At 45.1% G+C, this 14,813-nt stretch overlaps 1 protein-coding gene and 1 pseudogene across 1 annotated transcript; one reads left to right on the forward strand and one right to left on the reverse strand.

Moving 5' to 3' along the window:
- Positions 1 to 279: 279 nt before the first annotated feature.
- On the forward strand, positions 280 to 3,570 carry PPR336 (pentatricopeptide repeat 336). The gene is made up of 2 exons (XM_048708854.2): positions 280 to 1,559; positions 3,287 to 3,570. Exon 1 carries the CDS (start codon positions 372 to 374, stop codon positions 1,542 to 1,544), a length of 1,173 nt encoding a protein of 390 aa, XP_048564811.1. The 5' UTR covers positions 280 to 371; the 3' UTR covers positions 1,545 to 1,559; positions 3,287 to 3,570.
- Positions 3,571 to 12,452: 8,882 nt separating this feature from the next.
- LOC125548709 (polyphenol oxidase I, chloroplastic-like) lies at positions 12,453 to 14,302 on the reverse strand (annotated as a pseudogene).
- Between the last annotated feature and the right edge of the window lie 511 nt (positions 14,303 to 14,813).

Raw genomic sequence — 14,813 nt, forward strand, 5'->3', positions numbered from 1 at the left:
GCTGCCGAGGCCGTCAACACCGATGAACGCGGCCGCCGTGCCTCGCAAGGGATGCACCTTGGAGGAGAAGCATGCAGTCAGTGGTGGCGACTAGCCGACATGAGAGGATTTTTTTTCTGTACGTGTTGGTGAGCAAGAAGATGAATCGAGGGAGAATCCGACGGCTACGGTAACCCAGATCAAACGGCTTGTCACGGCCCCGTTCTGGATCCTGGCCGGTCGGCCGGCGCCTATACTGCGAGAAAAGGGGAAATTTGCTACCAGGGGCTGACATATCGGGGCCACTTACAAGCGAACTGAAAGAAAGCTTTCTCGTTCTCAGTCAGAGTGTCGATCGTTCCCACTCGTAAACCCTAAACCCAGCCGCCGCCATGGCCGCCGCCGTCCGCCTCTTCCTGCGCCGCCGCCTCGCCACGGCCACCGCCACGCCTCCGACCCCGGCCTCCATCCTCAACCCTTCCTCCCCGACCACCCCGCTCACCTCGCGGCAGAAGACCCGCCTCGCCATCTCCCTCCTCAAGTCCTCCCCGCCGCCGCCCCCCGACCAGATCCTCTCCATCTGCCGCGCCGCCGCACTCTCCCCGAAGACCCACCTCGACCGTGTTGCTCTCTCCCTCGCCACCTCGAGGCTCTCCACCGCCCCGGACTCCCTCCGAGACCTCACGTCCTCTCTTCTCATCCCCCACCACGCCCACCACGCCATCGTGCTCTTTGGCCAGGCCGGCCTCCTCCCCGACGCCATCTCCACCTTCCAGTCATCCCCCTCCACCCGCTCCCTCAACGCCCTCCTCTTCGCCTGCATCGTCGCCGGCAACCACACCGAGGCCGCTCGCATCTTCCAGACCTTCCCGGACGCCCACCGCGTCAAGCCCAACGCCGAGACATTCAACTCCATTATAAAATCCTTCTCCGAGTCCGGCACCACAAGGTCCTTCTACTCGGTGTTCGATGAAATGTGCAAGCAGGGCGTGAAGCCCACTGCCACCACATTTACTGCCGCGATTGCTGGGTTTTACAAGGAGGAGCGCTTTGATGATGTAGAGAAGGTGATTAAGCTCATGAAGAAGCACAGTTGTGGCGAGTCACTGCAAGTGTACAATGCAAGGGTCCAGGGGCTGTGCAAGCTTGGCCGGAATGGTGATGCCAAGGCATTACTGAGTGAGATGGCCAAGAAAGGGACGAAGCCAAACTGGGTTACTTATAACCATTTGATTTATGGATTCTGTAAGGAAGGGGATTTGGAGGAAGCGAAGCGGCTGTACAAGGAGATGGGAAAGAAGGGGCTTGTTGGGGATAGTGGCTTCTATTTTACTGTCATTTTTCACCTTTGCAAGGCTGGCGATTTTGATACTGCCCTTGGTGTATACAATGAGATAATACCTAGGAACTGGGTACCCTGCTTCTCGACCATGAAGATGCTTGTGAATGGGCTTGCTGGGAGCTCGCGAATCGATGAGGCAAAGGGGATCATTGAGAAGATGAAGGAGAAATTCCCGGACAGGGATGAAGGGTGGAAAGAGGTAGAGGCGGCATTGCCTCAATAGAATCACCACTCACAGGTATTGTTTTCCTACTAAAGTGTTCTTAGAAACAATTACACAGCTGCAATTTGAGAATACTGATGTCTGAGTATGTTGCTTATTAAATTTGCCATTTCACATGTCATAAACCTGCAATATTACAATATGCATTATACAAGCTGTTCTATATCCTGAAGATGTTGCAGTTCAACTTATGGTAAAGTAGTGTCCTTCTGTAGGACCTTAATCTACACCATGAGGCTCTGCAACTGAGATGTTTTTCCGTTTCACTTCAGTATCTGTTCCTCTTGGTTCGAGTCCAGAATGAACTGCATCTTAGAGCTGTTTTTTCTGCGTTCCAGTGTTTCAGTCCTCTATAGGACATAATATGTTACTTTTCAGTAACATAGATTGCTTGCAAAAGGTCATAGTAATATAGGATTTACAAAATTGTTGTCAGTTAGCATATCCATGTCTATAAGAATATATATGACTTGCACAATAGTTGTGTATATCAGCAAGAACCTTGTATTCATTAGTTTGATGTATGTTAGTATAGGATCTGAAAGGAATTGGGGTGCTTCATTTATCCGGACAGCTGATCATGATTTTCAAATTTGTAAGGAAAAGGATGCACTCTATAGTAGATCGGCACTGCTTTTAAGAAATTGGAACTGTTTAAGTAGTACTTGTAATAACTGTGGAAAATTAATTAGATTATAGAGCGTGAGGTAGATTTTATTCCCCTCGGAGGTATTAAATCATACTCCCTCCGTCCCAAAATAAGTGTCGCTGGTTTAGTACTCCCTCCGTCCCAAAATAAGTGTCGCTGGTTTAGTAATTTTGGGATGGAGGGAGTACATAACTAATAGGAAGTTAGAGGCACACCAGGCAGACGATTTAGATTTAGAGTTTCATATTTTCTTTCATAACTGGTAGCATAAGAGAATGTTGACAGAAATGTCGAGACTGCAGAGAAACTCCTGACAATATCGAATGCACATCTTGAGCAGTGGGTACTTGACCCGAGTCAAACTACTACTAGTTATTTGAGAACCCACATAGTTTTTCAAGTGGAGATTTGAGGTCATTACTTTGGTGATGATCTCCGCCATTGAATGGAATTGTTTGTACAGTGACCGAGTAGTACAATTTGTAACATTTGTATGTCATCTTGTAATCTTTTTGTGCTAAATTAAACATATCAATGCCGTCATCCCATTTGAACTAGTTTTCTAGTCCAGAAGAATTGTTGTGAACCACTGTCTCACCTTACAAAAGGTCAGTGCATAAAAGTTGCAAGTAATGTATTCCGAATAGGCAAACAGCACAAGAATCGTCTCTTCTGATTCTCTCCTTACTTTTTCTTGAGAATGCCTATTATTATTGCTGATGGCCGGTGGCTGAGAGATTTTTAGCCGGATTAATTAAGTTAGGTTAATTCAGGAGTCTTAACTCAGGGACTTTGAAAATGTTCTAAATAAACCTTAAGAGCAAAGTTGTGAATCTGAGCATGTAAAATTCTGGTTGCAAGCATCTTGATTTTATACTAACATTTATAACAGTACGAGCATATGACCTGACAATTCTACTTCCTTTCAGTAAACATCAAATCTATAAAAGTATGCTTCATTTCAAGCCCCTGTTCCAGTTGAAAAACTTGATCATCATGTATCACTAGCATAAAATTCATTACATTCATTTTATGTGGCTTCGTATAGAGATGGGATATTAATGCACATTGCATAATTTATTTTGCTTTCCAGATGAAGACTGCGCTGGTCAGTGATTCAAATTGAAGTTTGTCGCTGAACGTCCCTTCTCAAAGTGTTTGTTCTTGCGTGCCGAAAATGTGGTTAGCAGTTGGGAACTGCAATTACATTTGATGGACTGTTCTAAGCACATGGAGCTTTGTTTAAGATGTAATTTTTCTATTAGAATATGCTAGTCCCAGTTGCTGTTATAAAATATCTCCCGTCAAAGAATTGTTGAGGCGGTTGTCAAAACCATGACCTTTGAGGTAAGGCACCTGTTCGATACTTTCTGGATACTCTGTTCTTTAGTATGCTCATGCAAGTTATAGCTTAATTTATTTATAAGGTGTAGGAGATAATAATAACCATACCTTAAGTGGGTATCCCACAATGGATACAGTGTGATCTGCATAGCTTGTCTATACATGGTCCAGAACTCGCACGAAAGTGAAGAGGGCAAGCAGTCTGCATGATTCTGTGATTTCTGCTGATTCATGTCAGTAGGTTACTAATGCAGCAGGGCCACATGCATGTTGTGTAGTACTACTTTCTTGGATTGAAGGCGGAATACCCCTGTATAACTGTGTTTAGCAGGGTGCTTTGCTGCTGTCTCCTGGAAAAGCAAAAGAAAGCTAGAACGTGAACATCGTACACCTCAAAGAATATTCTTACAAACAACTTAGATTATTCAGTCTAGGACCTAAATAAGTTTATTACAAGTGTACTAAAATTAGATAAATAGATTTGATACTTAGGTTCTAATCCATGAGATCATGCATTCCTTATCACGAAAATGTTCTTAACGGATAGATGACTTTGAACTCTAGTGAAGAATTGAGGTTTGCTGGTAGTATTTGTCACAGCTTTAGCTCGTTATCCAGAATTTGTGACCGTTTTTTTTCCCTGGATGCTAGCAATGTGCCAGATAGGACTTGTTTTCACCATGGCACCTCTAATTATCTTTGACTGGTAGCTCAATTTTTTTCCTCTAAAAGTTTTAGGTTGTTGACGGGGTATGGACGAACCGATTTTAGAGTTGCAAGGATCAACTAGTCAACCAAACCCCGTGACATTGTGCGACATACTATTTTATTTTTGCATCCTAATTGCTTATCTTATCAGATTGTGTCTTAAAGTTTTCCATACCTCATTTCTTTTCATTTGTCATTTTCGGAACCATACATCTAAGTAGGCAGCGCCCTCACTGGATGCATCTAAGTAGGTAGCGCCCTCGCTGGATATAATGAGATCTACATAACTTGTCTCCGTACATGGTCCAGAATTTGACAGAAAACCTCACACGAAAGTGAAGAGGGTGATCAGACATCAGCATCCAAGAATCCTTATGATGCCTTCCAAGCTAAAAGCAACAATTACTGTCAGTGCACAGACTGTTTCAGAAAATACAACAAATAGCCGAAAATACTTAGGTTACCTAGCCAGAAATCTAAAACCATTTGCCTGCGTGGACAGAAATTCACAGGTGTTCAGTTGCAAATAAATGTCATTCCTATCTCTTCATTCCAGTTGACGTGATTTCATTAAGAGCATGGTTAATAGTATAGCCAGCTGTTGGCTATAAGCCAGTGCCATAACTAACATGTACAATAGTAGATTAAAAGAGTGTACTATTTTTTTATTATGTGGCCTATTTTTCGTTCTCACAAAGTATCTAGGAGCAGCATGTGCTAGAGTTGGCTCTTCACGAAAAGCCCGCTTACCTTCTCTCTCCTCTTCTTTTTTCTCCAACTAAGTAGAAATATACTAATTTATTTCTTATAGCCCGCTGACTCAGCTCTATTGTATTTGTTCTAACTCGTGCACTTTTCTGACCTCACCATAAATTCTTTCCCAAAAAGGAATCATGATCTGATTAATGCAGTTGCATTAACTCATGCACTTTTCCCGACCTCTCTTTGCCAAAAAGGAATCATACTCTGAGGCTGGTTGTAATGGTAGTATCATAGCTAGTATCATACATATCAACTAGGCAATTTTGATGAGGTGTCGTAGCATTAAATGAAGAAAGAGATGGTATATCATGATACCGTATCATAATAAATACTATGCTACTTTGTGTCATGCATGTCAATAAATAGAGTACTACATAATACTGATATATGATACTATGCATTAGGGAGATAGTATCATACAATAATATCATATGCATGATACTAATATATGATACTTCCCATTACAACCAGCCTGATTAACGCCGTTCGGAAATCTCCTTGTTTTCAATCTTCTCTGTTGGAGGATCCCTCTGACTCAAAGGAACTTCATAGAAATCTTGGAGAATTTGTATCCTTGGGAATTCTTCCTACACAGGCTGTTTGATTCGTAGGATTGCAATTGTTGGGGTTTTTGCACCCTGTTTTGGAAGAAAATTTCCATCCACTCAAACCTTTTTGTACATTTTCTTTGTTTTTTCCCGGCATGAAAGCACTCATTGCTCCAAGTTCCTGTGGTTTACTAGTAGGGGTCAGCATGACATGCCACTCCAAAGCCTATGCTTTTTCCGTTCCTACATTTTGATAATCGTGGGAATAAAAGAGGCCATCGACCAGCATTTTGAGAAATTTACAACGTCACGGTGGTTGCTTGTGTCCAGAGCGGCAAAGCCGAGGCTGCTTGGTTGTGTCGACTTATCATTCCTCTACTAGTCTCTCCGTTTCAAAATATTTGTCTTTCTAAAGATTTCAAATGGTCACCACATACGGATGTATATAGACATATTTTAGAGTATATATTTACTCATTTTGCTTCATATGTAGTCATCATTTGAAACCTCTAAAAAGACAGATATTTAGGAACGGAGGGAGTAGAAGAAAAGCCGCGTTGCTGCAGCCGGGAATAAATAACTTAAACAAGCATGCCGCGGTAACTCTGTAAAGATTGTCAATTCATACTGAACATTGGGATATTATTTTTTCTTTGTTGATTTCTTGACTTGGACTGCTGGATGACACCAGCTTCTCTTTCTTTTTAGACCGAATGCATCAATTAATATGGCAATGTCCAACAAAAGCAACCTAATGACATGCACATTTCAAAATGCAAACTTTCTTGTTAGTAAAAGCACATGTATCTGCATCACTCATATCATACAACATCACTAAAGCAGGTAGTAGAAAATAGTCGGCTACTGCCATCATCATTTGTTGTTAGGTTAGCCCAAAATGTACTTGCAGCGCTTAAAAATAAGTTCATTGCATAATACCTAAATAATCATTTAACTATAGCAGCAAAATAATGAAATCCTCAGGCAAAAAAGATATACATCATTATTTGAAGAAGAAAAAACAATAACACATCAACCCCATCATACAAGAACACAAATCTTTTGTTTTCCCGTGTACACAAGTATCTAAAATACGTGCAGCAATTAGCTTAAGCTGGTGCATCTGTATAGAAATAGAAGCTCAGGGTCAGATTATTGCTGACCCAATCCCCAAGCCCCAGCAAGTTTGTTCATCAGAGGATTGCCTTCCCAGTGCATCTCGCTTAAGTTAACCTTACAATCAACAACACTGTAGAATTTATATTATAGCAAGATCGACACTTGTTCCTACTTCAGTAAAGGTTAAAATGTAACTATATCTGGCTACAAAAAATGTAGTGAAGTTACACTGCTTTTACAAAATGTTATAGATTTTAACTGACAACCATTCATCAATTAATTACTCCAAGACCGTCCGTTAAGTACCCACTAAAATATTGCATTCTCTATCTCTTTCTTGGTCTCTTGCTCATCATAATCTGAAAAAGGAATCTCATCCATTTTCTGTTTGCCACAGTTTTACTTAATGGTATATATATCTAGAGGGGGCATATCTAATGCAAAAACAGCAACAAGATGCAAAAAATGCAAACCTTCCTAAAATGCACGATCAATAGTTAACCTTTCTGCTGTAGCTATCAATTACGAAATGCATGATAAAACTTAGCTTAATATGTATAAATAATATTGAAATTGGGAACCATCCTAAAGAAAAGAAATAACAGTAAAAGGTAGGGAAATTAAAGTATTCTCCTGAGCCCTCAACTAATCTCCTCCCTAAATAACAGAGCATGTATACATTGTTAGAAATAAGCACAGGGAGGAAAAATACATCTGGGAAATGATTCTTGCTTGGTAAATATTATCAGATATGAGCATGAAATGTACAAAAAAGATTCAGCAACTTACATCTGCAGGCTAACTCTTTATTTTTAACTCATTGGGCATAGGTCAAAATGATTGTGCACATACAGTATTCCCAGCTAGTAACCATTGCAATGTGAATTCAAGCAGTTCACAATAATACACTAATTAACCTTCATTCATGCTTATGCCAATCTGGTGATATCATCGGAGCGGAAAAAGGTTCTAGCAATGTGATTCCCCTCTACTCTCAATTCTTCATGTACATCATACAGAGGTGAGGAACTACACAAGAACACAGGCTGCCTTACTGGTGCTTCCCATCGAGCCTACTAGTAAGGATCTGGTCTAACCCAAGCATTATGTGAAGAAAAATTCTGTGGTATGGATTATGCAAACCCAAAATCAAGCACAGCAATGAACACATAATCATCAATCCAATAAACCTGATGCACATAAAGGAAGTACCAAACGCCGGCCAGTAGATCAGGGAACATGGTCGGAAGACGTGCCGTCAGCGATTGTAAGGCTTAATGCGAGCAGGCATGCGCATGAGGGCGTGGTAGAAATAGCGAGCTGGGGAGGCGGGGCAGGCAAGATGCCGCTGGTGCGTGCACCATTGCCAAAGACTGAGGGAGAGGGAAGCCATGCCGCCGATGGCGATCCTGGCGGTGTTGCTGCTTGCGTCGTTGGCGCTGCTGCTTCTCCTGCCGCTCATCATGCTTTGTCTGCTTAGGCCACAGCGCCGGCTTTCGACTCCCACATCTGCGCTTCGCCTATCAGAGTGACCAACACGGGGAGGCCGTGAAGAAAGCAGATCGCCACATCTAATCCAGCTAGTCATCGAGATGGTCCTCCCGGGGCAGGAGTCCTCGTACTCCAGCATCGAAGTCGAAGAATACCTGTGTTTGTACGCTGCACTGCTAGTCCTTGGCGTTTCACATGGTCTGGTCGCACCAGATCGCGAACGCCTCCTGCCATACCGCCTCCACACGACATCTCTGGACCTAGCAGCCGCCGCTGTCAAGGGAAAGACGGTGCGCGATGGGGATGAGGGGTGGTGGCGGAAAATATCAGCGAGCCCAACCGACCATCCACCCGTACTATCGACACGTACCACACGAATCATCCTACGCGCGCCACGTTCGCCTGCAGTTGGACGCTAATCGTAAATACCAGGATTCCACCTCCCTTACAGGTGGGTCCATGGCAGTAAAAACCAGCCTCGATGCACCAGGAGCCTCAAATTCCTGGGAGCTTAGTAACAAAAATGCTAGACTTACGGAAATCTCACTACGGACGCAAGTTACGGAATTGCATGGCTGAATCTCATTGATTTTCTCTCCATAAAGTTAGCTGTGGGACCCAAATTATGATGAATCCTAGGTCTCCAGCTCATCTCCGTAAGCACTTTCCGTAGAAACTGCCCGTAGCTGTAGCAAAGTTCGCTTAGTAACTGTACCGATTCGCAAATCGACCAGCAGCCACACCGCATGTCCTCCAACATGCTTGTGGTCACTGCGACCATTCTACCAAACTTGAGATACCATCCGTTTCCAAGTGGAGTTCTGCTAACAAGTCGACAGACATCCCATTCATCTAATAAAACAAATGAAAAAAATTTGGGGAATCAGTTCTTCTCCACAGGCTGAAACTGTGGTGCCTCGTATGGCCGTTAATACAAGTTGAGATTTGGACTTCTTCTTTTGTCCTTTTCAGCACAGGATCTTGGTCGGTGTGGCCTCTGTTATGCACACACAAAGCTGGACGAAGCCATTGGTGTGAAGGACAAACACCATGAAAGATATAACCTGTGATATATCATCATCATCATACTTTCTCTCTCTCAGCTATTTTAGAACGCGTGTAAATTGCTCGTTTGAACGATATCAGCAAACGCGGATGATGAAAAATGTCAACAATACCGGCAAAGCATGTTTTGTACTACCAAACATTTGGAACCAGAAGTATCACCACATATGTACCACCTATAAGATGTTTTTGCAGTTTAAAATACAAAGGTAGTATGCATTTTTTTTATCACCAAGCTTGATTTCCAGACAATATCAGCAACCATGCTTTGTACTCCCTCCGTTCACATAGACTACATGCGGATCAAAATGAGTGAACAAATGCATCAGAACATGTCCATATACCTCCAATTCACAAAAAAAAGTAAAAGCATCTTATATTTGTGAACGGAGAGAATACCAAATACTGAAAAATCCCATAGAAATAGGACAATCCCACACGCTTCTTCTTAAAGTAGAAATGCACGGATGATTTGGAGCTTGCGTTTGGTTTATAACAGGTTTGTCCTAATGTTGGTCACTATGGGCCGGGTTTTGCATAAATTCCGCACCATAGCTGTATATTCATTTCTTTCATTCAGGCAGTGGCAATAGGAAAGGAGGTAGTGATGGCGATAAATCACGAGTGGCCATGCAGCCACGCGAGGAGAAAATCAGCTCCGTCCACTCCCACGTGATTAGTGCACTTATTATACAACGAGCTTATATAATGATATCCCTGACGCATATAAACGTTTGTATAGTTTTTGTATTAAATCAGAGGGGGCAGCTACAAGTCCCACACGTCAGTTGTATGGAACGGCCAGACATGCAATTAATCATTCACCCGTTACATGGTCAATAAGTGTGTATGTGTCCCACCACACAATAAGGCTGGTTGTAATATGGAGTAGTATCATGCACATGATACTAGTGTATGATACTACTCCCTCCTTTCCGGTTTATAAGGCTCAATTCAAAAATCTCGCCAACCAAAGTAGATGATGAGTGGTGAAATATTTTTTGTAGTTTGCAAAAGCACCCAATTAATGCTCTTGTTTTCCTTAAAAATTTATGTTTACGAATGCATTAATTGCAATGCATGCATGCATTGGTCAGTTTTCTCTTAATACTTGCATCCAATGACTTAATGCACCTTGAAGTCTGAACATGTGATGGAGAACAACCAATTTGAGCCTTATAAAATAGAAAAACTAAAATTTTGAGATAAGGCCTATAAACCGGAAAGGAGGGAGTACCTCCCTAATGCATAGTATCATATATTAGTATCATGTAGTATTCTATTTATTGCCATGCATGACATAAAGTAGCACAACATTTATTATGATACGGTATCATAATATGATACTTCACCATCTCTTTCTTCATTTAATGCTATGACACTTCATCAAAATTGCCTAGTTGGCATGCATGATACTAGCTATGATACTACCATTACGACCAGCCTAACTGCACTGATTCCACGCTATTGTTTACAAGTTAATGGGCAACCTGCACCACCTGCAGCTCCTCTCTCACTCATCCTCCTCTAGTTCATGGACTCTGTTCATCCTCATTCTCTAGTTCATGTTCATAGCTAGCTATAACTCATCCATGGAGATATAAAGCTCCTTATCTCTACTCTTATAAAAAAGAGTTGGTGATGATGATGTGCCTGTCATTCTGCAATATAGACCTTTCAATCTATATTTGATAGATGAGAAGCAAGCTATGTCAATTTTCAAAAAGATACTCGCATCCCTCTCCACATTTGCAGAGAAAGCCTTTCCTCGTTCATCTTTACCTCCCACAACCTTATTGTTGAGCAATTAAAAAAAGGAAGTTTCTGGAACAATATGGCATGGCGGCCACTGCTCGCGTCGTCCATCTCCATGCCTCCGCTCAGTCCGGCCACCATCACGTCCCACTCCTCCTCACCTTATCTCTCCTCTTTCTCATCTCCCCCACACATAACTCATCACTTACGCCATTGATGCATATCCTCTCCTACGCTGACCTCCGCAAAGCATGTCAACGGCGCCGTCCGTGTCCCAACACCTCAGTTGCCTCACCACCCGGCACCATCACTTCACCCTCCTAATCGCTATCATAAGATATGCAATTTTGTTTGGAAGCAGGATTGAATATTTTATAAAAAAATATCAATAGTTCTTACACATGGAATTGCTCCCACATGGGTCAATCACAAAAGATGTTTCGTAAAACATCTTGCTAGTTCTTTGTAAAAATGGAGATGTAGCCTCTCCCTCCCTCCCTCCCTCTATTCCCACTAGTCACCACAAGTTGAGGTTCATTCGTGTGCACAAACGTTCAGATGTACCTAGGGTGACATAATTAGCTAATGCTAGTAGTTTACCATTCTTGATTCTGTCGAGCGCTAATGTTCTAAGCGCTTAAATGTAATTTTCCCCAGCAAGTTAATTAAAATATTCGATGCCAGTGTCATGTGAGTTACTTTTTTTTGCGGGTGATGTGAGTTACTATTTATACATGATAAAAATTTAAATTTCCTTATGTTTTCTTGTTCTTCGGAGATTGAAACCCTCTTTGTAAATGATGCAGTTTCTGGACAGACTTTTCCCTTGTTTATTTATAATAGAAATTTACAGTAGAGGGGCTTCCCCTACTGTTCATACATAAAAAAATATCTGCCGCAAACATGTAAGGTCTCTAATCCAAACTCTCGTCCACACACTCGGGAGGGAGCAGCACCATTAAGTGAACATGGCCCCATACAAATTGATGACATTTAAGACCTTGACAACAGTCACATCTGCATTTAAATCGCAGACCACTGACTCACTGAGGCATAACTCAATCCACGTACTTCATGTATCACTGACGTGTATTCACCAAATTAAACCACGGTATCATTTTCGTATTCATTAATTCGCTATATTAAGTGCTAATCTCATAGCACAGATGGGCAGCTCAAATTTCATCCTCGCGTGGCACCATGTCCTAAAAATTCATGTCCGTAGTGATGACCACGTATCAATTAATTTCTTCTAACAATGAAACATGACTATACACTTCGAAACAAGAAAAAAAAGATCCTTTCAAACAAGGCAATTTTACCGAAAACCAGAAAACATAGCATGGATCTCAAAGCAACGACAAGCGGTGGATGCATGCACAGTAAACTACACTTCTGTATGCAGCTTGTTCGTGGTGTAATCTTACCCCATCATCTTCTCGAAACAAAAATCTCACACATTCAATAAATAAATAAATAAATACATAAATCTCACTCCATCATGTACACAATTTTCAGGCCTCCGATCTTAACCTTCCCATGTCTAGGCACCAATGTCACTGTCACACTCTCGTCTCTGTCGGCACCCAAATCTTCCAGGAGCTCGTTCAACGCCACCCTCATGCTTGTTTCTATCCTCGTGGCCTTCCCTGTGCCATCCATCCTGGGATGACTCAAGCACAGGTAGCTCCCGGCCAGCTCCCGCCCGCTCGGCTCGACCTTCTCGTACTCCATGGCGTTCACGTAGACGTCGAACTTGACCATTTCCGTGCCGTCGGTCTCGATGCCCTCGACCACCAGCACCTCCTCCCGCACCGCCTTCTCTCGCCGGCTTCGAAGCACCCGCGGCCGTCTTACCTCCACGGTCACCGCTGCGTGAAGGGACAGTGGGAACCTGACGGACTTCAACGACGACGAGCCTTTATTTCTGTTCACGTTTGGAGTAGGAGGCGGACGTGCGTCGACCCACGGCATGCCGACGCCGTCGAACCTGTACCGGAGCTTGTCGATGTCGAGCACGTCGCCGACGGTGATCCGCACCAGGCGGGCCTCCTCGTCGTAGAAGACGAAGGAGGAGTCGAGCCAGTCAGGGTCCGTGAAGTCGACGTGGCCACGGTAGCCGCGGGCGGCGCCGACGTCGCGCCACGCCTCCCACTGGCGGTCGACGTTGTTGTGGTGCGGGTAGAAGAGCGGGTCTCGGCCGGCGGAGTAGTAGGTGCCCATGTCCTCCACGTTGTGGAAGGCCAGATCGCCGGTCCAAGTGTGCATGGTGTTGTGCGGGGTCATTTCCACTGTCCCAGGGCCCGGCCTGTCAGACTGGCCGGCACGGAATGGCTGGCCGTGGAAGAGGGACGGCAGGGCCGCATTGCCGATCATCTGCTTGTACATGATCCTGAGGTTCTGCTGGATCTGCTGCTCGTCAGTGAGGTTGTTCTCGACGCGCGCGAAGTCCAGGTTGACGACCGTAGGCGGCGCGTGCGCCGGGTTCCGCACGGGGTCGTGCAGCGGCGACGACGAGTTGGCGAACTCCGCCGGCATCCGCATTCCCTCCGGCACGTCCCAGCCCCAGAAGGGCAGCGCGAAGCCGGGCTCCCCGAGCAGCCTCGCGGCGATGCGCTCGAAGAAGTAGAGGTAGGCGCGGTGGAACGGGAAGAACCACGAGAAGTGGATCTGCATGTTGAGCTCCGGGTCCCCCGTCTGGCGGTAGGAGCCGGTGCAGTAGGCGCAGTGGACGTTGGCCAGCTGGTAGAGGCTGCGCGGGTCGCTGTGCGGCAGCGCCCTCATCAGAGCTATCGCGCGCTCGTACTTGGCCATGTGCTCCGCCCCCACGGCGTGCATCGGCCGCCGGACCCTCAGCGGCTCCGCCGGGTCCGGGAGCGTGAAGTTGATCGGCTCCGACGCGGGCGCCGGCGGGCAGCAGTAGAAGGGCGGGATCGGGTGCGGTGGCAGCGTCACCTTGACGCACGTGTGCAGGCTGGTCACAGAGGACCGCCGATCTTCTTCTTGCCGCCGCTGCCGTCGGAGAGTGGGGCGGTGTCGGCTTCGCCTGCGCATGAGACGATGTACGGGTCGAGGCCGGAGACGGTGATGAGCGCTCTGGGCAGAGAGTAAGTGCATGGGTTTAGGGAGACCAGGAAGGCGGTGTAGACGACGATGACCGTGGCTGCGGCGGAGGCGCAGATGAGAAAGACGCAGGCCGCGAGTGGAGCACGGTGTCCATTGGCCATGGCTTCAGGTGCTAGCAGCTTGTTGCTTCGCACAGGCGTAGTATCTTGTTTGGGCTAAGCTGCCCACAGCTACTTTGTCTGGGAGCAGAGTTATATAGGGACATGTAAGGAGAGGACTGCAAGCTAGGGACGTGGCTGTTGGATGTGTGTGGTCACCATGGCAGGATGTTTTCTTGGTGAAAAAACATACCGCGTGCACGTCCAACCTTTCGCACATGTATTTCCCTTTCCATGCACAGCGTACTCGCTTAATTTCATGACATACAGACTGGGCACGTACGCAACGGCCGATATTTGGAGCTCTCCTGGGTACAGAAACCTAGCCGCCGAGAGCCGCTCCTTCCCGCGCCGTATTCCGGCGGTTCTCCTTCACCGGCGATCTTTTGATTGTCGGTGGTGCGGGAGGTCACCGGATTCCGTCCGTATGGATCGTTTTAGGTTTAGGTTTTAGGGTCCAAAAAGCTTAGGGTTTTGGATTGTTGGCTTCGGCGGCGGCGACGGTGATCTGAATAAAGAAACTTCGAGTTCTTTTCGGGCGAGGCGATTGTATCTATGGTCAGTGAAGGATCTGGGAACCAGTCTGTTCAAGCGGGGAAGCCGT

Source organism: Triticum urartu, chromosome 3A (assembly GCF_056163025.1).
Source record: "Triticum urartu cultivar PI428250 chromosome 3A, HENAU_Tu73, whole genome shotgun sequence".
Taxonomy (NCBI): domain Eukaryota; kingdom Viridiplantae; phylum Streptophyta; class Magnoliopsida; order Poales; family Poaceae; genus Triticum; species Triticum urartu.